Below are 26,763 nucleotides of genomic sequence, written 5' to 3'. Positions count from 1 at the left end.
TAGGGCAGACTTCACCAAATGCCTTGCCAAAATTTAAATATTATATTCATAGCATTCTCTGATGAACTCTGACAATTGCACCCAAGATGTTAACAAGTTTATCCTGGATTGGCTTACCAGACAGCATTTAAGTGATACGCATTTATAGCTAATAAAACACCGTTTATATTTATCATCTCATTATAACTCAGAGAACTCTGCTGACTTCTAAAAAACTAACATAAACATAATGCAAATGTAAAACATTAAGGTAACAGAAAAATTTATTTGAACATGAAAATTTGCATAGACTTGCAATAATCTGAGATTTAAAAATATAGAGTAATTATGTAACACATCAAATTATTTCAAAGTCTGTCACAGGGGGCAAAACGGGGACTGGACTTGGGGTCCAATATGATGGGACTCCAGGGAGGCTACCATCTGGGGTTGCAGACAAACCTCTACTGCTTTTTTTTTTTTTTTTTTTTTTTGAGATGGAGTCTTGCTCTGTTGCCCAGGCTGGAGTGCAGTGGTGCGATCTCGGCTCACTGCAACCTCCACCTCCAGGGTTCAAGTGATTTTCCTGCCTCAGCCTCCTGAGTAGCCGGGATTACAGGAGCATGCCACCACGCCTGGCTAATTTTTGTATTTTTAGTAGAGACAGGGTTTTGCCATGCTGGACAGGCTGGTTTCGAACTCCTGAGCTCGTGATCTGCTCTCCTCAGCCTCCCAAAGTGCTGGGATTACAGGCATGAGCCACCGTGCCCGGCCACACCTCTACTCTTAACTCAGGCACTGCAGAATTCCCAGCTCACCAGGAGGCATCTTTTTTTTTTTTATTTTTTTAGAGACAGAGTCTCCCTCTGTCACCCAGGCTGGAGTGCAGTGACACGATCTTGGCTCACTGCAACCTTTGTGTCCCTGGTTCAAGTGATTCTCCTGTCTCAGCCTCCAGAGTAGCTGGAAATACAGGCACACACCACCACACCGGGCTAATTTTTGTATTTTTAGTAGAGACAGGGCTTCACCATGTTGCCCAGGTTGGTCTCCAACTCCTGACCTCAGGTGATCTGCCCGCCTCGGCCTCCCAAAGTGCTGGGATTACAGGTGTGAGCCACTGAGCCCAGCCAGGCAGTATCTTTATAAAGCAGTGGGGGAAACCCCGGGCAGCTGGGATCTTCAACCTCTGTGTCATCTCTGTTTCAATGTCTAAAATCAAATCTCATAACAATTTAATAATAAGAAGAGCACAGTACTATGATCTCCAGGTACCATTTCCCTATCCTTCCTACCCACTGCTGCTAGAGGACAACATTACATTCAAAAGGAATTTCGTTTGTTTGGCACAGTCAGAAATATGGCTCAGAAATCTGCTCTTAAAATTGTAATTAACAGGAAGAACTATCTGGGCTGTTGTGGATATAGTCCAGGCTGAGTGTAAGTATAGTCTGCTGGACTTGAGAGTTGGACACCCAGACCCATTTGCCTGGTCTGGGGCCTTAAGAAGGGATGATATCACCAGGAAGCCAGGGAATGAAGGCACTACCCCAAAGAAGGAGGAGATGGGGAGCAAGCATGCTGATGAGGGGAATGAAAGGAGACATTCCTTTGGGACTTCTTGACCTACACTGCCTGTGACTTGAGTATTAACTCTGTAAGTATTTCCTAAGCATATACAGGTTGAGCATCTCTAATCTGAAAATCTGAAATCCAAAACGCTCTAAGATCCGAAACTTTTTTACGTGTTGAAATGGTGCCACAAGTGGAAAATTCCACACCTGACCTAATGCAGTCAACACACAGATGCAGTTTATTCAGTGTCCCCAAGGGAAAAATAAAATCACCTTCCGGTTATGTGTATAAGGTATGTATGAAACATAAATGAATTCTGTGTTTAGACTTGGGTTCCATCCCCAAGATATCTCATTATGTATGCAAATATTAAAAAAAAAACCCAAAGCTGAAATCTGAAACATATTTGGTCCCAAGCATTTTGGATAAAGGATGCTTAACTGCATTAGGTACTTGGGAGATACAGAGATGCAGAGCTGAGAAAGAAAAAGATCTGCTTCAAAGAGCTTTAAGACCAATGGGAGGACAAATAAGAAGTACACAATAACAACTATAAAAATCTAGCCGGGCACAGTGGCTCACGCCTGTAATCCCAGCACTTTGAGAGGCCGAGGCGGGCAGATCACCTGAGGTCAGGAGTTTGAGACCAACCTCGCCAACATGGTGAAACCCCATCTCTACTAAAAAAATACAAAAATTAGCTGGGCGTGATGGTGGGCGCCTGTAATCCCAGCTACTCAGGAGGCTGAGGGAGGAGAATCACTTGAACCCAAGAGGTGGAGTTTGCAGTGAGCCAAGATACGGCTGCTGCACTCCAGCCTGAGCAACAGAAGAGACTCTGTCTCAAAAAAAACAACAATAACAAAAACCTATAAAAATCACAAAATGTTTAGTGTCCTAAAATTGTTACTAACAAAAGCTGAAATTTGGGCTGGGCACGGTGGCTCATGCCTGTAATCCCAGCACTTTGGGAGGCCAAGGTGGGCAGATCACCCAAGGTCAGGAGCTTGAGACCAGCCTGACCAACATGGAGAAACTCCGTCTCTACTAAAAATACAAAAATTAGCCAGGCGTGGTGGTGCATGCCTGTAATCCCAGCTACTCGGGAGGCTGAGGCAGGAGAACTGCTTGAACCTGTGAGGCGGAGGTAGCAGTGAGCCGAGATTGTGCCATTGTACTACAGCCTGTACAAGAAGAGCAAAACTCTGTCTCAAGGCAAAAAAAAAAAAAAAAAAAAAAAAAAAAAAAAAAAAGCTGACATTTGTTGAGTATTTACGTGTCATGTACTATTCTGTAATTATAAAATATTACATACCCATGATTTAATGCTACGAATAAAAATTACTTCTATTTTATTTATTTTTTTGAGACAGAGTCTCTGTCACCCAGGCTGGAGTGCAGTGGCACAATCTCGGCTCACTGCAACCTCCGCCTCCCAGGTTCAAGTAATTCTCCTGTCTCAGCCTCCCAAAGTGTTGGGATTACAGGTGTGAGCCACCGTGCCAGGCCAAAAATTACTTTTAGAATTGACACTTGTTGATATTATTCTGAGCACCTAGACAAGATTTAACTCTTTAATGAGGTAGGCTCTATTATTATTATTATTCCCATTTTACAGATGAGGAAACAGAGAGGTTAAGTTACTTGCTCAAGGTCACTAAGGAAAAGGTAGGTAAAGAGAATACACTCTAAAGCCATAAGAAAGACCAAAATGAATGCAATGGCACTGATAATCTACTGGAAGAAATGTTTGAAAAAGGGCTTTCAAGAGGGAACACAATTTAAGGTGGGCCCTGAGGCTGCACAGGTGCCTTGCTGGGAGAGGAGAAGGGCAAACGTGCCAGGGAGAGTTAGGAGAGAACAGACACAGAGAGACTTTTAAATAAGTTTGCTGAATTAATGTGTCAACAGAGAAGCAGCAAGAGAGGTTAGATCTAGAGCCAAAAGGGAGAAAATTATCAAGTGACATTCATTTAGGCACTTTCTCCAAACTGCTGCTTGGAAAAAATATTCTGTTTGTGCAGCAACTCTGACTCAAGGAGATGCCCTGAAGGGCTTGTGAAACCACGGACTGCTGCCTCGACCTCACCCCAGAGTTTCTGATTCTGGAGGTCCTGGGATGGGGCTGATGATTTGCATTTTCAACAAGCTCACAGGTGAAGCTGCTGCTGCTGATCCAGGTATTTTAAAAACCACTGCCCTCAAGTGAAGGTAATGACTAACGATATTAAAACCACACATGCCTGAATCCCATTCTTGTAGATTCTGATTCAGTTGGTTTCAAGTTGGGCGCAGACAGCTGTAATCTTAAGAACTGGCAGGTAATTCTGCTCTGCACCCCAGCTGAGAACCACACTCCTCGGGGCCACTTTCACGCGGGTTGGCAGGGTTTATGGGTGGGTAGGGCACTGGAGTTCCACGCACAGCACGGCTGATTCCAGCGCAGGACTTCACAGTAGTGAAGAACTAGAAAATTCACCATGCCCCAATTTCTCTTTCAAATAAAAACACCAAAGGAGAGAAAATAACCAAGAATTCAAAAGAACGAATATGCACTATAAATATTCCTGGCAGGAAGGCCGGCCAGCTGGCCAGACCTTCAGCAATGTAAACACTGGCTCGCTGTGTGCAGGTTCTGTTCTAGGTCTAGATGTAGAAGTGAATTAGACCCGGCTTTGCTCTCATGGAGCTCCAACTGGGTGGGGACCACAGGAACCATATTCCCCTATTCCATCTTAGTACCCAGAGTGAGAGGGTCTCTAGGTGGAACAGAAGGTTGGAGGCAGGAATGTCCAATATTTCAGCATAAGCTACTGCAGCAACTAACAAAGAAATGCTGCTTTTCTCTTGCACAGTAGTTCTCAGCCCAGGAAGCACAATACATTAATCTGAGAGCTTTAGAAAAATACTCATGTCAGGGAACACCTGACCACATCTCTGGGGTGAGACCTGGCAGTCTAGTTTTAAAGTGACCTAGGTATAGCAGGGATTAACGGCTACTGTTTTAGTGGTAGAGTCTGTTTCCCACTGCAGGTAGAGTTTGTCAAAGGGTTTTCACAACCAGGATTTTTCCCTGGTGCAACAACGTTTGTGTCCTGCCATAAAGAGTCTAGATGAACACGTGGTACTTATTTTCATTTCTATGAGTGCTCTTCGTTTGCAGGACACAAATAACTGAAGTTCGATCCAGTCTGAAGTTTAGCAGCCTTCTTCTTTAGCAGACTGTAATTTTTAAACCTTCTTTGCCTTTTTTTTTTTTAAAAAAAGAAAAGAGATGGTTTATCACAAGCTGGTCTTGAACTCCTAGGCTCAAGTGATCCTCCCACATCTGCCTCCTGAGTACCTGGGACTACAGGTGCACGCCACCACACCCATCTGAAACTTTACCTTTTCTACTCACAACCTCAACTTTGATTGATCTGGGTTTCTTCTTTGTTGGAAAGCCCAAATGTTTGAGTGAAAGAATCAAGTCCCTGCTTTAATGGCCCCATCATATTTTTCCTAAGTTAGAGTGACTTCTTTCTAACTCTTCCTGGCTGGAGCTTTTTTCAGCCCTCCTTGTTTGGAAAGTCTTTGCACTTTCCCACCAGTGCAGTCATCTCAACCACTCAAGTATGTGTGACTGATTCTTGCATCCAATTTGATTTCATTTTTGGAATTAACTTTTTTTTTTTTTTTCACTCTTTGGAGCAAGTATATTTCTGGCCTTCAAGGGAATGGCTGAATGGCTGGATTCACATGGAAGGACAATACCTCCTACTGTGCTATGTCCTGGTTTCCTGGAGAAGTAATTCCTAATGAAATGCCACAATGTGGCAGACTGGTATGAGTGGCCAGTTTTTTATTTTGCAAAGGATGTTAAAAACCTACTATCTATTATCACTTCATGAAAGAAAGTCTCTTATGCCCCCAAAGGGAAAAAATCATAGTGTCATCATAAAAGATAATTTAAAGAAATTTGTTTTTAAGAAAAAGATGTAGCCAGCCATCGTGGCGTGCACCTGTAGTTCCAGCTAGCTGGGAGGCTGAGGTAGGAGGATTGCTTGAGCCCAGGAGTTTGAAGCTACAGTGTGCTATGAGCACACCTGTGAATAGCCATTGCACTTCAGCCTGGGCAACATAGTGAGACCCCCATCTCTAAAAACTAAGAAACTAAAAAAAAACTAAAAAAAAAAAAAAAAAAAAAAAGACAAATTTGCTATAGTATCATTTTGCTATAGCTTCCTTGTGCCATGGGCTGGTGAAACCACCAGGGAGCAGCACTAGTGAATTACAGCTTTGGAGAAGTTCATAAAAGCTTCTTGAGGCTAGTCTGTTTGGATGGCATAACTATTAGGAACCTCTGTTCTCAGAAGAAACTGAAGGAACTTTGCAGAGTCCTTCATGGCACTAAGGAGTGTCTTGCATAAAGGAGTATGGTGGCCCATTCACACAATTCCTTTGGTAATATCAGATGTGTTATCTTAGCAGTTTTTGGTTCTTTGGTAGGTTGGAGATTCCAGTGTAATGTCTGCAACCTGAACAGTCATTGTGAAAGTTAACTTTAGATATCAAAACTGCCACTCCCTAACTAACCAAGGGAGAGTGCTAATTTTGACAGGCTGCTGAAAGAGGATTTAATAGTAGCACAGACCTTGAGCAGGGATGGCATCATACTTAGCATGTCCTGTTCTATTATTTAGGGCAGTCCGTCTCCTCCCTAGAGGCAAAGCATAACCCAAAAGGGAAGGCCTGTGGGCCATTCACCTTTGCTCTTCTGAGCTACTGATACAGGTTTGTTAAATTAAAAAAAAAATCAATATAATTTTTAAAAGATGCATGTTACTCTAAATAGCTTTAACAAGGGCATTCTGAAAAAAAATGGTAATATCATTACCACATAATTATGGATACAGTGAAGTTACACCCTAACAGCATTTAATTTAGGTGAACTTAACTTTAGGTGGGGCCGGGGGTGGGGGAGGAATAATAATTAGAGAGGGCAGTTTCTCCTGGCATTCCAATCAGTGGTCAATGTCCCATGTAGGGTTGCTGTACTGTTACCTCAGACCAGCGGTTCTCAAACTTTAGCTGCTCACCCCGAGTTTCTAATTCAGTAAGTCTGGGCAGGGCTCCTCAAAAGTTACATTTCCTAACAAATTCCCAGGTAATGCTGATGCTGCTGGTGCAGGGACCGCACTTTCAAGGCCTCCACCTCAGACCATCTGAGATCATCCGTGCTTTCCATAGTGTAAACATCTTGCCATGCTGAATGTGTGTAATTCTAGTGTTTAATGGTATTTGTTTTTGTACACCATGGCCCTTCATCATAAGTCAACCCCTTCATCTAGTGCTCAACCAAAGAGCTCCTGCATATTATACAGTTCCTGGCCTTCACTCTTACGTCACTCATCAAGACAGCCTGATTGTCTTGTGCCAAAATAAAAAGAGCAAGAAAGAAAAAATGCAAGGCCCAGAGTGACAACATTTTCTTGGTCCTAGCAAAGATGGCTATGGGGGAGGCAAAGCCCTGGTAATCACACACAACTTGTTCCATTTAGAAGCAGCAGTCAGTATCCATGAAGGCAGAAAGATCCTCCTCAGGACTGAAAAGACCAACCCAACAACAACAACAAAAAAATGGTTTCACTACTACAAAATGTCACTTATAAGGATACTGTGCAAATGGCAGTGATACTGGTCGTGCCACCGTGGAAGGTCATCTGCCACTGAGTCTCAGAAGATTCCTCATTCTGTCTGAACTTGCACATGTTGTTCCCTCTGCCTCAAAGGAATGAATGAATGAACAAATGAGTGAATTTCTCCTTTGCAGACATAACTGTTCTAAAGTTTTCTCTATCCTCCCCTTTCTCTCCCAGTATCTCCAACCTCCTTAAAAAAGTAGGAGACGAAAAAATACAGAGCAGACTTCTTTTTTTTTTTTTTTTTGAGATAGAGTCTCACTCTGCTGCCCAAGCTGGAGTGCAGTGGCGCAATCTTGGCTTATTGCAACCTCAGCCTTTCGGGTTCAAGTGATTCTGCTGCCTCAGCCTCCCAAGTAGTTGGGATTACAGGCGCCAGCCATCAAGCCTGGCTAATTTTTGTATTTTTAGTAGAGACAGGGTTTCGCCATGTTGGCCAGGCTGGTCTTGAACTCCTGACCTCAGGTGATCCACCCGCTTCAGCCTCCCAAAGTGCTGGGATTATAGGCATGAGCCACTGTGCCTGGCCTAGACTTCACTTTCAATGCATAGGGAGACAGCCTGCTTTTTCTATTTCAAAGAATTGTAGCATTGGTCAGAGCTCTGTAATCAGATCCAACAAAAGTTTTAATCTGAAATGGTGGATAAACTGGTTCTAAAAATAATCACAGATGATAATTTGTACACTCTTAACGTCAATGTCCTGTTATGCAATTTCTCAGTTAAAAAAATTATATATTTGTAGAGAAAAGGAAACCATAGGAACAACAACAACAACAAAATAAACTGACTTAATAAATCTTGGCTTCTCCTTATCAAAGGGAAATTCCATTCTTCTATTTAATCCTTGACCCTCCCAGTAAACTGTAATCCTGACCCCAGGGGCCCCTCCAGTTACAAACATGTTGAATGACCTGGTGGAGGGATTTGGAAACTAACTTTGTCTCACCCTGAACTAGTACTGGTTGTTTATTTCTTGCCTTGGTTTGTTTCTGGTTCTCTGAACCCCACCATCTCTGCTTACACAGGTGTGGCCCCCATCACACACACCCCTTGGAAAACATTCCTACTTTTCCTTGTCCCAGCATATTCTCAAAGGCATGTATTTTTCAAGTGTAGGATTCCCGATCGGCTGCTGAGGAAGGAGGATGTGCTTCCGAGGATACTCTAAAGACTATCCTGGCAGCCCATAAAATCAAAACACAGCCTCTCTGGCTTGGGAGACAGCAGAGCCAGAAGAGCTCAAAGGATCTGGGTAGGCTAAAGATGAGCTCACCAGGCCCTGGGTGGGACCCACAGCTTTTACTATTGCCTCCATCCACCATCCCATCTCAGCCTTTGCCCAACACAGGGAGGAAGTCCAGAACTACTGTGGATAAACACATGACAACCCAAAGACACAAACACAGTTATTTCTAAGCATACACTACTTCTGGTTTCCTTTCCCCTTTTCCTTCTCCTTTCCCCTTTCCTTTCCTTTCCTGTCCATCCCTCCCTCCTCTCTCTCTCAATCTGTCCTTTTTTTGAGACAGGGTCTTACTCTTGTTACCACGCTGGAGTGCAGTGGTATGATCGCAGCTCACTGTAGCCTTCCCGGGCTCAGGAAGCAATGGAAATGAGTCTGGGAGGTGATTCTCCCAACTCAGCCTCAGTCCCAGGGAGCTGGGACTACAGGCACGAGCCCTCATGCCTGGCTAATTTTTTGTATTTTCTGTAGAGATGGGGTTTTGCCATGTTGCTCAGGCTGGTCTTGAACTCCTGGGCTCAAGCAATTTACCTGCTTTGGCCTCCCAAAGTGTTGGTACTACAGGTGTGAGGCACTGCGCCCGGCCTACTTCTGGTTCTTTCGGTGAATTGGTCCCAAGAACAGGATTGGGAATCACAAATTTGTCCACCATGACCCTGTTTAATTTAAACTCTAACTCACAAAGGACCTGGGGCTTCTCTTCCACCATGGGATACTGCAAAACCAACTTGGGAGTCAACTGCTAACTGGGAAGGTTCCTTTACATAATGAGCTTACTTCTGTTGCCTCACCTGTAATAAGAGAGACTAGGATCACCCATCTCAGTCCCTTGCTAGTGCTACAATTTAGTTCTGGGAATGGCCCTGGGGTTGAGGGTCTGTAGAGTCTAAGACTGAAGAGGTTCCTGGCACCAATGAATTGTGGACCAAATCATCAGTGATGTTGCAAGGTGCAGTATAGAGCCGCTGGCAAAATCCAACAAAATCTGGTTGTACTAGGAGTGCTCCTATTTTAATGTGAAGTCCAGCCCCAACACGGAGAGAGGAGTTAGGTTAATTCTGCCAGGTAATCAATGGAAATGAGCCTGGGAGTCAGGATCCAGCTGCTTCCACCCTGGATGTGATGGCCATTCATTTCTTTGTTCTTGCTATCAGTTTTATGTCTTGATAGCTGCTGTTCTCCCAATGTTGGCTTTTTCTTATAATGTGACTATTCACAATTTTTATGACATTTATCCCAATCCTCTGAGGGTATTATGCCCACTTTACAGCTGAAGAACCAAGAGGCTTCAAGACAAGGTGATGGAAGTGATTTTTGCTTCTGCCTATGAAAGATTAACCATTGCAGGAACTGTTCTTCCACCATAAACAATTAGAAAACTGAACAAAAGGTATGAAATTATTGTTTTTAATCATTGGATATGAGCAATGCAAGACTCAACAAGAAGGCAATAAGGGAAGCATTACAATTGCCTGAGCTTACTGCCAAGAGGCAATTTCTAAGCCCCAGTACAGAGAGGAGGAACCCAGAGCCCAGAGGTCTTGGATCAGTTGAAAAGATGAGATATCAGAGTTTGGGAAGACTCAGGCAGCTGGAATTTGTGGGGCACAATACCGGAGAGAACAAATCTGTATAGTGAGAGAGCTCTGGAGATCTGTAGACCAAGGGACCCTGTGAATCTTTCAGCTGAATACTGATTTGCACATGCATGGGGTGAAACTCTAAAAGGCTAGAAAAAGAACTGCAGAACTGCAAGAAAGCAGTGAGCTGGACAATTCCTGGAACTCATGTAGGCTCACAATAGTTTTGTGTTCTCTCACCCAGAGTAGAGACCTTGTAACACATGGGACATCATGTAGGACCTCAGAAGGATCCTGTTAGAGCAGCTACATTTGCCCTAAACTAAAGGCTCCTCTTTGGATTGAACCCATCAGAACTAAGCTTAAAAGCAAGACTTGGAAGAATCCAACCAATCCTGAGTAACTCAACAGTGTGCTAAAACAAAGTCCAACACTTTAAAGAATAAAACAAAACCCAACACCTGACAACATAAAATTAACATTGTCTGGCATCTAATAAAAAATTATAAGCACGCAAAGAAGTGGGAAAATATAACCCATAACCAGGAGAAAAAAATAATTTAAAAATATCCTAAAATGACAGCAATAATGAAATTAGAAACAAGAACATGTACGTACACCTGCTACATATGGTCAAGAATCTAGAGGAAGACTGAACATGATAAAGGGAGATATAGAAGATATAAAAAGGACACAAATGAAACTTCTAGAGATGAACAATACAATATCTAAAATTAAAAAAAATTCACGAGATGAAAATAATAGCAGAGGCTGGGCATAGTGGCTCACATCTGTAATTCCAGCACTTTGGGAGGCCAAGGGAGGAGGACTGCTTAAGCCTAGGAGTTCAAGGCCACCTGGGCAACATAGTGAGACCCTGTATCATTTTTTTAAAAAGAGAATAGTGGCAGGTTATACACTGCAAAAGAGAAAGTTTGTGAATTTAGAGTCACAAAAGTTGAAGCTATCAAAAGTAAAACAGATTAAAAAAAAGAATGAGCATCAGCGATGTATGGGACAACTTCAAGTGACTTAATTTACATTTGAATGGAATCACAGAAAGAAAGGAAAAAGGGCAAGAGATGGAGGAAATATTTAAAGCAATAATGGTGTTGGGGGCTGGGCATTGTGGCTCACGTCTGTAATCCCAACACTTTGGGAGGCCAAGGTAGGAGGAGTGTTTGAGCCCTGGAATTCAAAACCAACCTGGGCAACACAGCGAGACGCTGTCTTTACAAGAAATTTAAGAATTAGGGCATGGTGGCATGTGCCTGTAGTCCCAGTTACTCAGGAGGCTGGAGTTAGTGGATTTCCGAAGCCCAGGAGTTTGAGGCTGCACTGAGCCATGATCGCGCCACTGCACTCCAGTATGGGAGACAGTGCAGGACCCTGTCTCTAGAAATGAAGAAACAAACAAACAAAAAATGGTGCTGAAACACTGGATAGCCATAACAAAAAAATAAAAAAAGAATGCCAACCATATCTCATGATACACATGAAAATTAACGTGAGATAGACTACAGATCTAAATGTTACATGCAAAACTTTAGAAGAAAAATGAGGGAGCATCTTTGTGACCTTGGAATAGGCAAGGATTTCTTAACTAGGGCATAAAAAGTCTAAAACACACAAAAAAATGGATAAATTTGACCTTATCAAAATTAAAAATGTCTGCTCTTCAAAAGACACTGTTAATAAAATGAAAAGGCAAGCCACAGCCAGGTAAAAACTATGTGCAAAACATTTACCTGTATAAAGGACTTGTATTTAGAAAAAACTCTTACAATGCAGTAAGACAAACAACTCGAATTTAAAAAGCAATGTATAAAAGATGTGAATAGGCACTTTACCAAAAAAGACATACAGAGTCAAACATGACACATGAAAAGATGCTCAACATTATCAGCCATGCTTCTCATGAATGCAAAGTGGGAATGCAAAGTGGTAAACATTTTGGTAGTTTCTTGTAACATTAAACAATCCTTATCATATGATCCAGTAACCCCTTTCCTAGGTTTTTATCCAAGAGAAATGAAAACACATGACTGAATGTTCATATTCTACCTGAATGTTCAGAGCAGCATTATTCACAATCTCCAAAAAGTGGAAACGACCCTAATGACCATCAACTAGTAAATTATTATAAACAAGCCATACACACAATGGAATGCTACTCAGCAATAAAATGTCACAACTCACACCATATTGACAGAATGAAGGATAAAATTACAACATCATCTCAACAGGCACAGCAAGGTCATTTGCCAAAATTCAACATTCTTTTGTGATAAAAGCACTCAACAAACTAGAAATGGAAAAAAACTTCTTCAACCTGACAAAGGGCACCTATAAAAAAACCCACAGCTAACATCATACTTAACGGTAAAAGAGTGAATGCTTTAAGATCCCCTAGGATCAGGAATGAGACAAGATGTCTGCTCTTGCCACTTCTATTCAACACTGTATTGGAGGTTCTAGCCAGAGCAATTAGTCAAGAAAAAAGGAGTCCACAATAGAACCTATTAGAGCTAATAAGTTAGTTCAGTAATGTTGCAGGATAAAAGATCAATATACAAATATCAATTGTAGTTCTATACAGTAGCAATGAACAATCCAAAAATAAAATTAAGAAAATAATTCTATTTATAACAGCATCAAAAAGAATAGGAACAAATTATTTAATGAAAGATGTGCATGGCGTATATGTGCACTGAAAACTATAAAAGACCCACTGAAATAAATTAAAGAGACCTAAATAAATGGAAAGACATCCAGTGTTTGTGGATTTAAAGACATCATATTGTTATGATGGCAGTACTCTTCAAATTGATCTACAGATTTAACGCAATCCCTATCAAGATTCCAGCTGGCTTTTTCTTTCCTCCCTCCCTCCCTCCCTCTTTTTCTCCCAAACAAGCTGATCCTAAAATTCGTATGAAAATGCAAGGAACCCAGAATAGGCAAAGCAATGTCGAAAAATGAAGAAAGAGGACTCACACATCCTGATTTCAAGTTACTATGAAGTAACGATAATCAAGACAATGTGCTCCTGGCATAAGGATAGATACATCGATCAATGGAATACAATTAAGAATCGAGAAACAAACCCCTAATTTATCGTCAACTGATTTTTTGACAAGGGTGCCACGACAATTCAATGGGGAAAGGACAGTCTTTTTGAAATACGGTGCTAGGACAAATGGATAGTCACCTATGCCAAAGGAATGAGGCTGAATCTGTACCTCATACCAGATATAAAAATTAACTCAACATGGATCATAAACTTATGAACTAAAACTATAAAACTTCCAGAGGAAAGCATGGGTGCAAATCTTTGTGACTTTGGATTAGGCAATTATTTTAGACATGAAATCAAATGCACAAGCAATAAAAGAAAAAAATAGATACAATGGACTTCAAAACTAAAAACTTTTGTCCATCAAAGGACATTATGAAGAAAGTAAAAATCCACAGAAAGGGAGAAAATATTTGCAAACTGTGTGTCTTATAAGGGATTAATATCTCGGACATAAAAAGAACCCTTACAACTTGAGAATAAAAAGACAAATAACTCGGCTGGGTGCGGTGGCTCACGCCTATAATCCCAGCACTTTGGGAGGCTGAGGCAGGAGAATCGCTTGAACCCGTGAGGCGGAGGTTGCAGTGAACCGAGATCGTGCCATTGCACACCAGCCTGGGCAACAAGAGCAAAATTCCATCTCAAAAAAAAAAAAGACAACTCACTTAAAAATGCGCAAGGATCTGAAGAGACCTTTCTTTGAAGATATACAAATGGCCAACTAGCACTAGAAAAGATGCTCAAGCTCATTAGTCATTAGGGAAATGCAAATCAAAAGCACAATTAGATCCCAGCACTAGGATGGCTATTAATAAAACAGATGGACAGTAAGAGTTGGTAAGGATACTGGGAAACTGGAAACTTCATACACTGCTGGTAAAAATGTAAGATGGTTGCAGACTCTTTGGAAACAATTTAGCAATTCTTCAAAAAGTTGAACTTAGAGTTGGCATACGGCCAAGACATTCCACTTCTAGGTAAATACCCAAGAGAATTGAAAACATGGGTCCCAGCAAAAACTTGCCCATGAATGCTCATAGCAGCATTATTCATAACAACCCAAAAGTGAAAACAACCCAAATGTCCATCAAACTGATGAATGGATAAACAAAATGTGATATCTATATACTGGAATATTATTCAGCCATAAAAAGAACAAAATGGCCAACATGGATGAACCTTGAAAACATGTTAAGTGAAAGAATCCACACATGAAAGGCCACAAAGGTATGACTCCATTTACATGAAATATCTTAAACAGGCTTTCAAAAACTACTTGCATAAAAATTTAACTGACATGGGCAACTACTTTCAGATTATCTGTGATGAGCGGCTGGAGCTGGGAAAGGCAGGAACAGAGAACATTGAAACCACAGATATGGCCGGTCATGGTGGCTCATGCCTGTAATCCCAGCACTTTGGGAGGCCGAGGCAGGAGGGCTGCTTAAGCCCAGAAGTTTGAGACCAGCCTAGGCAACAAAGGGAGACCTCTCTCTACAAAATAAAAAATTAAAAACAAAAACAAAAAAACCACTAGGTTGGCATAGTGGCATGCGCCTGTGGTCTCAGCTACTCAGGAGGCTGAGGCAGGAGGATCGCTTGGGCCCATGAGGTTGAGGCTACAGTGAGCCATGAGTGTGCTACTGCACTCCAGCCTGGGTGACAAAGCTGCAAACAAACAAACAAAAATAAAATAAAAAATAAGAAATCACAGACGTTCTGAGACCCTCGTTGTTGACTAGAACAGTATTTCACTCCTGGGATGAAAATGTGGGTAGAAGGTTTCATGACATGGTTCTGCCACAGATACAACTCTCACATTATAAGAGGCCTTTAACTTTGGTCACAGAAATGGACGGTGAATAAGGAGTCAGGAAAGCTCAACCTTTTCACTAACCAGGTGTGTAACTTGGGTAAGTCACTTAAATTGCTATGATCTCTAAACTAAATTTCTAAAGAATTGTGGGCCTCTGTACTCAGCACAAGGTTTGGAATTAACAGAGTAAACACCACGTTAACCTAGCAATCTAATAGCATACCCTATATTATTCTGACTTCTGAAAGACAGCTAGGAATCATCTGCTTATTTTAGAAGCTCTCTGTTCCCTGGGAAAGATAATTTTGGCACAAGCAGCAGTTCAGATGACAGTTCCAGTGTTTTGGAGAAAACCAACTAATTTATTGACAACAAAGCCTGTTATTTTTTCTTTTTCTCCTCAAAATTTCATAGCTATACGCCCAGAAATACAAAGTCCCCAGAAGACTCTAAAAATATGTTCTCAATTCCTTTTTATTTCCCACCCAGAGCTGAGAGAATAGCACCAACTGTGTCATATTAAACACATCTGCATCCAACACTGATAAAGTGCAGGACTGAGGAACAGATAAGAATTGTTTTCAATTTGTTCAAATGGAAATAGTTAAATTTAACCTAATTAGACTAAATAATCAGAGCAGGTGTTTGTAAGATGCCAATGTTTGTTTTCATTCTCTGTAACTGTTCAGCTATATTTCCCAGGAACTTAGGTAAAGGAAATTAATATGTTATAAAAATCACTGACCTATTTATTCATGTCATATATGTATTATTCATGTTTTAGGCAGTACAAATACAGGGCATTGTTGAACATTTCTCACAGATTTTACCATTTAAGCATCATCAACATCTAAGCTGGCCTGTAGAGGGGCTTATGTTACCTAACTTCCATTATATAAATACAAGCAGTAATAAATGAGAGCCTGTCTTCTAATCGTACACTGATCTACAGAGCACACTGACTTGGCATTTAGACTATTTAGGGTTTCTGACTCCACTTGCACAAGCTGGCCACTTTTAAGACATTTAAAAGAAAAATAATAACAATAATAAAAGTTATATTCCAGTTAAAACAAAATGTTTATTGCACTTGGCAGAGTGATGAGATCTGAACTATAAATATCAACTAACAAAGAAACCACAAAATGTAGTCACCAGCAGCCTGGTATTAGGAAGTGTTTTGTGCAGTGGCCATAGGTCCACTTTCCAAGGGAAAAAGGGCAGGTGGCTGCCCGGGAGCAGTCAAGCGTGCTCTTTCTAATAACACGCTCCAGTCCTGGGTAGGCTCTCGTATTATTCCACACACCCTCAGGATGGGAAACAGAAACACAAGCAAGAAAGGCCCCATAAAAGCCTGTGACGTGGAAGCTCCTGAAAAGGGGATCCCTTTTCTGAGGCCTGGGCATTCTGCAGCAGGGACAGAAGCCTGGGAAGTTGAGTCCACGAAGAGGGTTCTTGGACTCCCTTCCCTAAGCAAGTGACTGATGCTTCCTGACTCTGGCCCTGGTTGTGCCATGGGGCCACAGTGAGGGCAGCTGGAGAGCTCAGGATCTGCCACCTTAGCACACATGGGATGTTGGGCACTTCTCGCTATGCCTCAGTTTCTGTGGTCTAATGAAGGAACATCAGTACTTCATTAATGCACATAAAATGCTTGGCAGTGCTTGGCATAGAGATAGATGCTCAATAATGTTGGCCACTATTATTATAACCAAACAAGGAGGATGAGATTGAAAACAATGTTTCCTAAAAATGAGAGTATAATGGGCATCCTATCCACATTTCCGGGGCAGGAAAACAGCCTTCTGAGATCACTTATATGAAGGGTATGGATGGACAAATCCTTATCAACCTAAAATATTTCTATCTATGATTGCTATGTCATTTCTTTAGGATTAATTAATCCTCTTCATGAGTCATATTTCAATATATTATACATATATGTAATTATAAAAGAACCAAGTTGCATAAAGTTTATAAAATGCAGACTAGGAAAGGAAAAACCCACTCATAAAACCCACCAAGAGAGCTTAAAATGAAAGTCTGAAAGTGCAGGTAGGTATTCATTTAAATATTTGGTAAAAGAAAATGTTCAATTCAATAGTTGTGACAGACACAATTTTAAGGGGTGTGGGCATAAGAGAAACAGAAAGTCCATCTCAGAGTAAAAGGGGTAAATATTTAGTCAAGTCTTAGATAGTATTTCTGTAAACAGAAATTTCCATGGAAAATTTCCAACCTGAGAGCAAATAATTTAAGATGGGTTTAATATAAGAATTAAAGCTCTCGTCTCCATGTCGCTGCCCAGCCTGAAACTCAGCCCTCTGAGTCCTCGTGGCAGTTCGGCTTTTTCTTCCTTATTCCCTCAACTACAACTGGACACTATAATTTTCTTTCCATTCCAGCAGGAAACTGATATATACTAATGATGACAGCTGGATTCAGAAGAGGAAAAAGAACACAGGGGACAGAGAGTCCTTGTGGGTTTAAAACTCAAAACCCCCAGATTTGAAAATTTTAAAACCTAGTTAATGGCTGAGGAAACCTCAAATGATTGGGAAGCACTAAGATAAAAGTTTGAATTACACAAAACACATCATTATCTTAAGCTTTTCTAATCATCTTCTCTGCCTTTCTCCTTCCCTGGTTTTCTCCTTGTTTATGCCCCTAGCCCTTCAACGTGGTTCTAAGACATGTCAGAGGTAGAAACAGCCTTTCAAGGTCATTTACAAAATAGGACTGGAGAGGGGATGAGCAGATGCTCCTCCATCCAAAAAAGTTTCCCTGAAATTGTTATTACTTCATTTCCTTTGGAATAATCAATCCCTTTCAAGATTCATATTTAAATACATTTAATTTAAACATATGTATATACACATAATGAAACAGAATTGTTTCATAAAATTAGTAAAATAGAAAATAAGAGAAGGAATCTCCCCTGTAATCCCACCATTCTAAAATAATTCCTTTTACCATAGAGCTGCCTTTCATTCTAGTCTGGTCCTCCATTCCCCACTTCCTACCTCCCAAACCCCTAATATTGATTATCAAAATGGCTGGGCAAAGGCAAAGTGAATGAATCTCCAGTTACATTCCTTTTTTTTTTTTCTTTTTTAAGAGACAGGATCTTGCTCTGTCACCCAGGTTGGACTGCAATGGTGTGATCACAGATCACTGCAGCCTTGAACTCCTGGGTTGAAGGGATCCTCCTGCCTCAGCATCCTGAGTAGCTGGGACTCTACAAGCACATAACACCAGGTCCAGCTAATTAAAAAAAAAATTCTGTAGAGATGGAGTCTTGCTATGTTGCCCAGGCTTATCTCGAACTCCTGGCCTCAGGCAATCCTCCTGCTTTGTCCTCCCAAAGTGCTGGGATTACAGGCGTGAGCCACTGCATCCAGCCAGTTACATTATTTTGGAGTGACACTAGGAACTTGGTTCCATAAGGGTCCTAAAAATCCTGTAAGGATGAGGGCAGAGAAAGAAATGTCACATTGTCTTAAAAACCACACAGTCCTACTCTCTGTCTTAGATCGTCCAATGAACTCCTTTGTCTACAGGTCAAATTCATGCTCCTTGGACTTTGGCCTATGAATGAGGCCTTCCATGACTGAGTTTCTGCCTCCCCAGCCTCACCAGTCACACCTGCCTGGCCTTGAACCCAACACCCCAGTCGCCATGTCCCTAGTGCTCTGAAGGCTGTGCTGATTTGTGCCCTTACAGCTTTGGCCATGCTCCTACCTCTGTTTGTAATACGCACCTCCACCTTGCCCATCCTGGTGAATCCCTGCCCACTATCAAAACTCTGTTCAACCACTTCCTCTTCAAGGAAGTCTTTCCTGTCCTCTCAAGTAGAAATGATCTTTCTTTAGTGCCTCAAATGTGTCCCATACATACTTCCTTTAATACAGCATCTGAAAAATCCTTAATTGCACCTACTTATAAGACCAAGGCATATTCATCTCTATCTCCAGATACAAGTGCTCAATATATCTCTGAGGCTAGCAGGTCTGATGAATGAAAAATAAATAAACAAGAAAAAAAATGATCTTTTTCTGGATCAGTCAGAGGGACAGGGGCAACCCTAATCAAGTGGATTCCTGACATTCTAAGCCAGGTATGTTATACTGCAGTGTTTTCCTAGGAAAGCAGGCATTTCTTCTTTCCTGAAGATGTTTAAAAATACGAGAACAGTGAAGGTGAGGAGGTGAACACAATGCTGCCCGGCTGGAGGAGACTAGATTAGATGCATAGCTTCCAGTGAATAATAATGACAATAGGCAGGGCGCGGTGGCTCACGTCTGTAATTCCAGCACTTTGGGAGGCCGAGGTGGGTGGATCACCTGAGGTTGGGAGTTCGAGACCAGCCTGACCAACAAGGAGAAACCCTGTCTCCACTAAAAATACAAAATTAGCCAGGCATGGTGGCGCATGCCTGTAATCCCAGCTACTTGGGAGGCTGAGGCAGGAGAGTTGCTTGAACCCGGGAGGCGGAGTTTTCAGTAAGCTGAGATTGTGCCATTGCACTCCAGCTTGGGCAACAAGAGTGAAACTCCATGTCAACAAAAAAAATTAATAATAGTTAATATTATTGAGCATTTATTCTGTGTCATGCAAAGCACATTCTTCACAGAGAGCTTCACATGTAGAAGCTGACAACCACTCTAAGATATGGATCTTATTGTCCCCTTTTACAATGGAAACAACGTGTCTCAAAGCAGCTAAATAACTTGCCTAAGGTCACAAAGTTAGTAAATGGCAGATCTAGGATTCAAACCCAGAGGTTTGGCATCAGTCTATGTGGTGTACTTCCTACTCTGGGCTTTGTGAGCTAATAATGGAGGCAGATATATATTTACATACACACATAAACACCTTGCTTGAATTCAGAAAATGAATTGACATCTATTTGATACATGAGTTTAAATAAAATCTGTATTTTCATAACAGCTGTTACTATTCTAAAAACTGAGGAAAACTGCATTTCAATCTAACAGTTAATAAATCCATTTAATGAGGGCCTACTATGTGCTTAGACGACAAAGAATCTAAGACATGGTCCATTCTTTCAAGGAGCTTATATGCTAAAACTATAATATCATCACATTATTTTGAAAGCATATTGAAATCTACACATCCAAATAAGTGATTGCCTTATTTGGTGATATATTTACCTATTGCTCAACCTGTTTTGGGGAACAATTTATAAAACACACAAGAATAGATTTCACTACATTAAGCACAGTTTATTTTTATCCCAAACAGTGCTTTCCATCTTAATTGCCATTTTATTTGGTATTTGGTTATTTCTAAAAATCTATTCTATCCTCAGAGAAAGAAAATATGCTCCCACTGTTTGTGTGGATGTATTATATGAACATGGACATTCATACATATACATAAATACAAACACATCTAGCAATTTTATGAGGGCAATTCCCTGAGGACTGAATAAAATTTGTGCTGTCTGATAAAAATGAGTCATATATATGTAATTTAAAATGTAAACAGCCACATTTTTCATCATTAATAATGTTACTTTAATGTACCTTTTGGGTTATGATGTCATTTACAATTCTTCCTATCTCTGCATTTGACAAAGTTAAATACACATATTTCAATGACAGTTTTACTTTTTCTTTGTTATTTTTCCCATTCTAGTTGCCACATTTTATTTTATCTTTATTTTTTTTGAGACAGGGTATCACTCTGTCGCCCAGGATGGGAAGCAATGGCATGATCATAGCTCACTGCAGCCTCGAACTCCTGGGTTGAAGTAATCCTCCTGCCTCAGCCTCCCAAGTACCTAGGCCTACAGATGCGTGCCACCACATGTGGCTAATTAAATTTTTTTTTTTTTAGAGATGGGGCCTCACTATGCTGCCAGGCTGGTCTCAAACTTCTGGCCTCAAGCAATCCTCCTGCCTCAACCTCCTGAAGTGCTGGAATTATAGGCTTGAGCCACCACATCTGACCTTAGTTGCCACATTTTGAAAAGTAAAAGAAACAGGTAAAATTAATTTTGATAATACATTTTAAATTTAATCTAATATGTCAAAAACATCATTCCAACACATACATAATTAATACAGAATTATTGAGAAATTTTATTTTTAACTCATACTAAGTCTTTGAAATCTAGTATGTATTTTACACTAACAGAACATCTCGTTTTGGACCAACCACATCTCAAGTGCTCAAGATCCACATATGACTAGTGGCTGCAGTACTGTATAGTGCAGGACAAAATATTTAGAGCTATGGTTGTCATACTAGAATAAAAGCATCCTGTCCTCACATCTTACTCTGCAGAGTAACATCTTTAAGAGTAATATATAGATGCAAGTGAAATACTGTTAAGTTATTAAACACAGCTTGTGAAAACAAGCTGTGATCTGTTTAATTAGGGTATAAACTCTAAATAATGTTAACAGCTTGGAGAAATGGATGGTTTAAAAAAGCTAAAGTCATCTTCAAGGAACCTAGCTCATCAGTAAAGGATGAGTAGTTGGGGAAGAAAGAAGGTATTTTACAACATATAAGGATTAACCATTCTAGACAAAGAATAATGGCACTGAGCCAAGAAAAACTCATTCAAATAAACTAATGATTATAGACAACCATAAATGGTCAGAATTCGTGAGTAGATTTGCAAGCAATGAACAAATCTCTTACGGCCAAAGCCCTTTAGATACATAGGCAAGGAAGTATTACAAAGCTATATGGAATTTGGAACTGAAACACAGAAATGGTGGAAATCTAAAGCAATTTACTTGGTAACATTGGATTCATAGTCTCTTTTTAAACTTTGGACTCCAGTTAACTTAAGGGTAAGCTGAAGTAGATGCAACTCTGGGGTCCCTTACAGCCAGGGCGACCAGTAATTTATTATGCAAACCTGGTCACTTTCAAGAGTAAAAGGGGGCACTATTCATAATTATGCTGGGATAAGAGGCATACACTGGGATTGCTTTATAGCTATAAAACCATATGATTTTACACTACAAAGAGGATACAACAGCTACTCCTATCCAGGGATGTGGAGTTGATGAGAGTCTAGCATGTTCTTATTACCTCTGCATGGCCACAGGGGTTTTGTGGGCTAATACACATCGATCCGGGTGAGACGGTTTTGCATGCTCCCACCTCCCCCACCTCCCTCCTGCAAAGCATTTTAAATTGGTTTGAATTTGGGAACAGGGTTCCATATGAACAGAGCTGGACATTGACAGCCTGAATGCATTTACCAAAGACAACAAATCATTGACAGACTAAATGTAACAGAGGAAAGGCCTGGTCTGCTTGCACTCAGAATCTGACTTTGTAATTGTAGCCTCCTTTAGACAGGCCTAATCAATTAGAAGAGGCTGATTTTAACCAGTTGCAGGCTCATTACCCTGCATTCCAGTTTGTGTTGATGAAAATCAGCTTCAGTCCGTGGCCTGGAATTCATGTACAGCACTTCCTGTAGCCTCTTATATAAACACATCAAAAAAATTTTATTTGGAGTTAACATTTTCCCTTAAAAAAGAAAAACCACTTTGCAAATCATGATTAAATAGAGCAACTGTATGTGGATCTGGGGTCCATCCCTAGAAACATACATGACCAAGAAACATGTGGAAAGTCAGAGCCTGAGGCAGCAACTCATAACTGCATTGGTGTAGAGGTCGATTTGAGAAGAGTCTCAAATACCCAGCATCAAATGACCCCAGCTCAGTTATCTCCACAGAATGGAACAGAATGAGCTCACAGCTATTCAAAATAACGACCTTTCAAAGAAAATACACAAAATAGAAAAAAGCTGGGGTCATAGATGCAGAGAGGGTATCTGAGTAGAGTTCACTCTTCCCTGAATGACCAACTAGAAAATAAACAGCAAACTTCCAAATAAATAAGAACAAGTTCCCCGACAAACTTGTATGAGGGAACTATATGACACTGTTTAATGTTGTTGTATGGTTAGTCTTACAAAAATAGAAGGTGCAGCAGTGTGTGGCAGAGCCACTCAATACCCCACCTACATTTCAAAGATGTGTAACCATTCCAAAATATAGTATAACTATGAATCATACCTGGCTGGTTGTCCTTTGCAGATTTGTTGAGGCAGCAACTCAACAGGAAGAGAACATCAGTATATACAGCTCTGGTCACCAAACATGGATTTTGCCTAGAAAGGTAAAGAACAGAATATAAATTGAGATTTTCTCTCCCTTAGGTCTGGGTCTCAGGAAGGAGAACCTGGGTATTTTCTATGGTATATGATGGGGCTTAAGCAGCTATGGCAAATATTAAGAAATGATGTACAATCATTGATGGCAAGAAAATAAGCAACTGATGTGATAAAATGAAATCCTTGACCATATGATGGAGGCCAAGGCTATGTGTAGACAAAATAGATAAAAACTCTATGCTCTGGCTTCAAATAAAATAAAATGAAAACAAACACCAAGATCCTATCCTAGTTAGTTGAAAATAAGACGGGACAGAAGGGGTGGGGAGATGGTATTCTATTATTCTACATTCTTAAGTGTAGGAATTTGGGGAAAAAAAATCAGTCATGAAAATCAGATTTAGTATTGTGGAGAAGGAAAATTACACTCACATATGAAAAACTGTATCTGTGTACTTGAAATAACCAGCTGAACAATAGACACATGGCAAGATTAACAAACACTGGAGATGACATTTTCCCCAACAAACGGATTTTTTTTCTTCATTCAATATATGGAGCAGCTCTTTGAACCACATAGTAGAAATAGTAAGTGGGCTCAGATTTGGGGATCTATATATAAAAGGAAGAAGAAAGACTTTCTTCTTAAGAACAGCACTGAAGGGCCTTGACTCTTGAGTGTCTTTGGCCATAAAAAGGCCAAAACATCTTTGGTGTACTAATAATACAATGTGAGTAGTAGAGACAGTAGGGACAGACCTACAATTGAGTCCTGGCTTTCCCACTTATAATTTCTGTGACCTGAATCAGATTCCTGACCTGTAAAATGAGAACTATATTATCACCTCTGCTATGGTTTGACTGACCCTGCTAAAATTCATGTTGAAATGTAATGCTATTGTAACACTGTTAAGAGGCAGAGCCTTTAAGAGGTGCTTGGGTCATGAGGGTACTGTCCTCGTGAATGAATTAATGTTGTTATCCTGGGATTGGGCTAGTCATTTGGAGACTGGGTTTGTTATAAAGACGAGTTTGGCTTGATTTCCTCTCTGTCTTTCGTGCTCTTTTCTGCCTTCAGGCTTCCACCATGGGATGACCCTCACCAGATGCCAGTGCCATCTGTTACAATACATACATTCTGTTACAGCGATAGAAAATGGACTATGACCGGCTTACTGTGAGTCACTGTGAATGTTCAATGTGGCACAGTAAACTTAAAATGCCCACCTCAGTGCCTGGCCATGGCAGATATTCCAGAACTGTCCATTCCTTGCCCTTCTCTACTTCCAACATGGGATTAGGGGATGGCATTGAAATTGGCACAAGTGTTCTGGCTAGTGAGTTTCCATGTGGCTTAATCCTGAAATCCATCCTTTTCATTTCCTATAAATTAACAGTTTTACAATTTCCCTAAAGTTTATTCACACCTCTATCCTGAATTGCCTATATCTGGAACTGGTGTATGTCTAACATGAAAAATATGTATCAGATACTTTTTTTTTGAGACAGAGTCTCGCTCTGCCCCCTAGGCTGGAGTGCAGTGGTATGATCTTGGCTTACTGCAACCTCCACCTCCGGAGTTAAAGCGATTATCCTGCCTCAGCCTCCCAAGTAGCTGGGATTACAGGGGGTAAGACTGAAAAACAAGAGGCTGGTTAAGAGTGTGCTGGTGGTCCAGTCATGGTGGCTCACGCCTGTAATCCCAGCACTTTGGGAAGGTGGATCACCTGAGGTCAGGAGTTCAAGATCAGCGTGGCCAACATGGTGAAACCCCATCTCTACTAAAAATACAAAAATGAGCCGGGCATGGTGGCAGGCACCTGTAGTCCCAGCTACTCAGGAAGCTGAGGCGGGAGGATCACTTGAACCTGGAAGGCAGAGGTTGCAGTGAGCTGAGATCATGCCACTGCACGCCAGCCTGGGTGACAGAGTGAGACTCTGTCTCAAAAATAAACAAATAGGTAACACATGCAAAAATAATTTAAAAAGCACAAAAGGACATGCAATGAAAATGAAATCCCTTTTCCACAACCCTACCCCCTGCCCATATACTGTTCCCAAGGCAACTGCTATTACTACTTTCTAGCATATCCTCCCAAGCACATTCTATTCTTTTTTTTTTTTTTTTTGAGATGGAGTCTCGCTCTGTCACCCAGGCTGGAGCGCAGTGGCGCGATCTTGGCTCACTGCAAGCCCCGCCTGCCGGGTTCACGCCATTCTCCTGCCTCAGCCTCCGGAGTAGCTGGGGCTACAGGTGCCCGCCACCATGCCAGGCTAATTTTTTGTGTTTTTTATTAGAGATGGGGTTTCACCATGTTAGCCAGGATGGTTTCGATCTCCTGACCTCGTGATCCGCCCGCCTCAGCCTCCCAAAGTGCTGGGATTACAGGCGTGAGCCACCATGCCGGGCTCTATTCTTCTATAAGTATCTATCTGCTACCCACTTGTTTATATAAATGGTGGCTTACTATATACTAGGTTCTGATCATCACTCCTTTTCACTAATATATTTTGGATACCATTCTATTAAGAACATAGAGATCTGCCTCATTTTCTTTTCTTTCTTTTTTGTTTTGTTTTGTTTTGTTTTGAGACAGGGTCTTTCTCTGTTGCCCAGGCTGAAGTGCAGTGGCATGACCATGGCTCACTGTAGCCTCAACCTCCTGGGCTCAAGTCATCCTCCCACCTCAGCCTCCCAAATACCTGGGACTACAGGTGCATGCCACCACATCCAGCTAATTTTTAAAATTATTTTTGTAGAGATGGGGTCTTGCTATATTGTCCAGCCTGGGGTTCTACTTTTTAACCCTGCCCCTATCTTTTGTTTCTACTTTACCCTGGGACTCTCAATCATAACATCCTGCTGTTACTCTTCCATCCACTATGGAAAGCCCACAGTCTATGAAAAGTTTAATGACATCATTCCCAATGGTAAAATTTCTACTAGTTGGGACTGCCCCCTGCTAAAGCAAGAGCCACTCAGGGAGGAAAGCCAGTGGCCTGAGAACGCAGATAGGATGTCTCCTGTGCATCCAGCCTTGAGCTAGGTGCAGGGAGGACATGCACAGGAGACGGCTTCTGATCTGAGAATTTTGACTAGTTTTGGAGACAAAAACAAAGACAAACTTTAGAACAGGATGTAAGGAGTTAAGCCAAAAAACCAACCAACCAACCAACCAACCAACCAACCAACCAACCAACCCAGCCACCCACCCACCAGGGTGGACTGGAGAAATGAAGTTATACTTCCAACTGGGCCATGTAAGATGGGAAGAATTTAGAGACAAAGTTGATAAGGAAGGGCATTTGGAAAGAGGGTAAGAGATGTGAGAGGGAATTCATTTGGCTTCTCCAGTCCCGAGGAGCGGCAGCCTGGGAAGATTAGAGAATGCGTTGAGAAGGTGGAAACAAGAGGAAGGCTGGTCAGGCTTTTAAGTGATGGGATACTTCATGCTAACTGGGTGTTCCTTAGTGTAATAATTGACTGCCTGCTCCCATGTGGCCTCAGAGTCATAGCTTCTTGCCCCAAATGTTTTTCTGTGGAGCCATACAGAACCATAAAGAGAAGTTGTTGAGAAATCGGTTTGACTTTCAAGTCTGATGAGGAGCCTGGTTTCCATGAGATTTTCAGCTA

At 41.2% G+C, this 26,763-nt stretch overlaps 1 protein-coding gene across 2 annotated transcripts in view; it reads right to left on the bottom strand.

The window, feature by feature from the left end:
* Positions 1-26,763, bottom strand: part of THADA (THADA armadillo repeat containing) — a 358,452-nt gene that overhangs the window by 63,114 nt on the left and 268,575 nt on the right. For both annotated transcript variants that reach the window (XM_030800262.1, XM_030800261.1), the window contains one exon: positions 23,032-23,126. In XM_030800262.1, coding sequence (XP_030656122.1) covers positions 23,032-23,126 — 95 coding nt within the window. The remainder of the gene's footprint in view (positions 1-23,031; positions 23,127-26,763) is intronic.

This window comes from Nomascus leucogenys, chromosome 19 (assembly GCF_006542625.1).
Source record: "Nomascus leucogenys isolate Asia chromosome 19, Asia_NLE_v1, whole genome shotgun sequence".
Classification (NCBI taxonomy): Eukaryota; Metazoa; Chordata; class Mammalia; order Primates; family Hylobatidae; genus Nomascus; species Nomascus leucogenys.
This window is presented reverse-complemented; position numbering and strand designations above follow the sequence as displayed.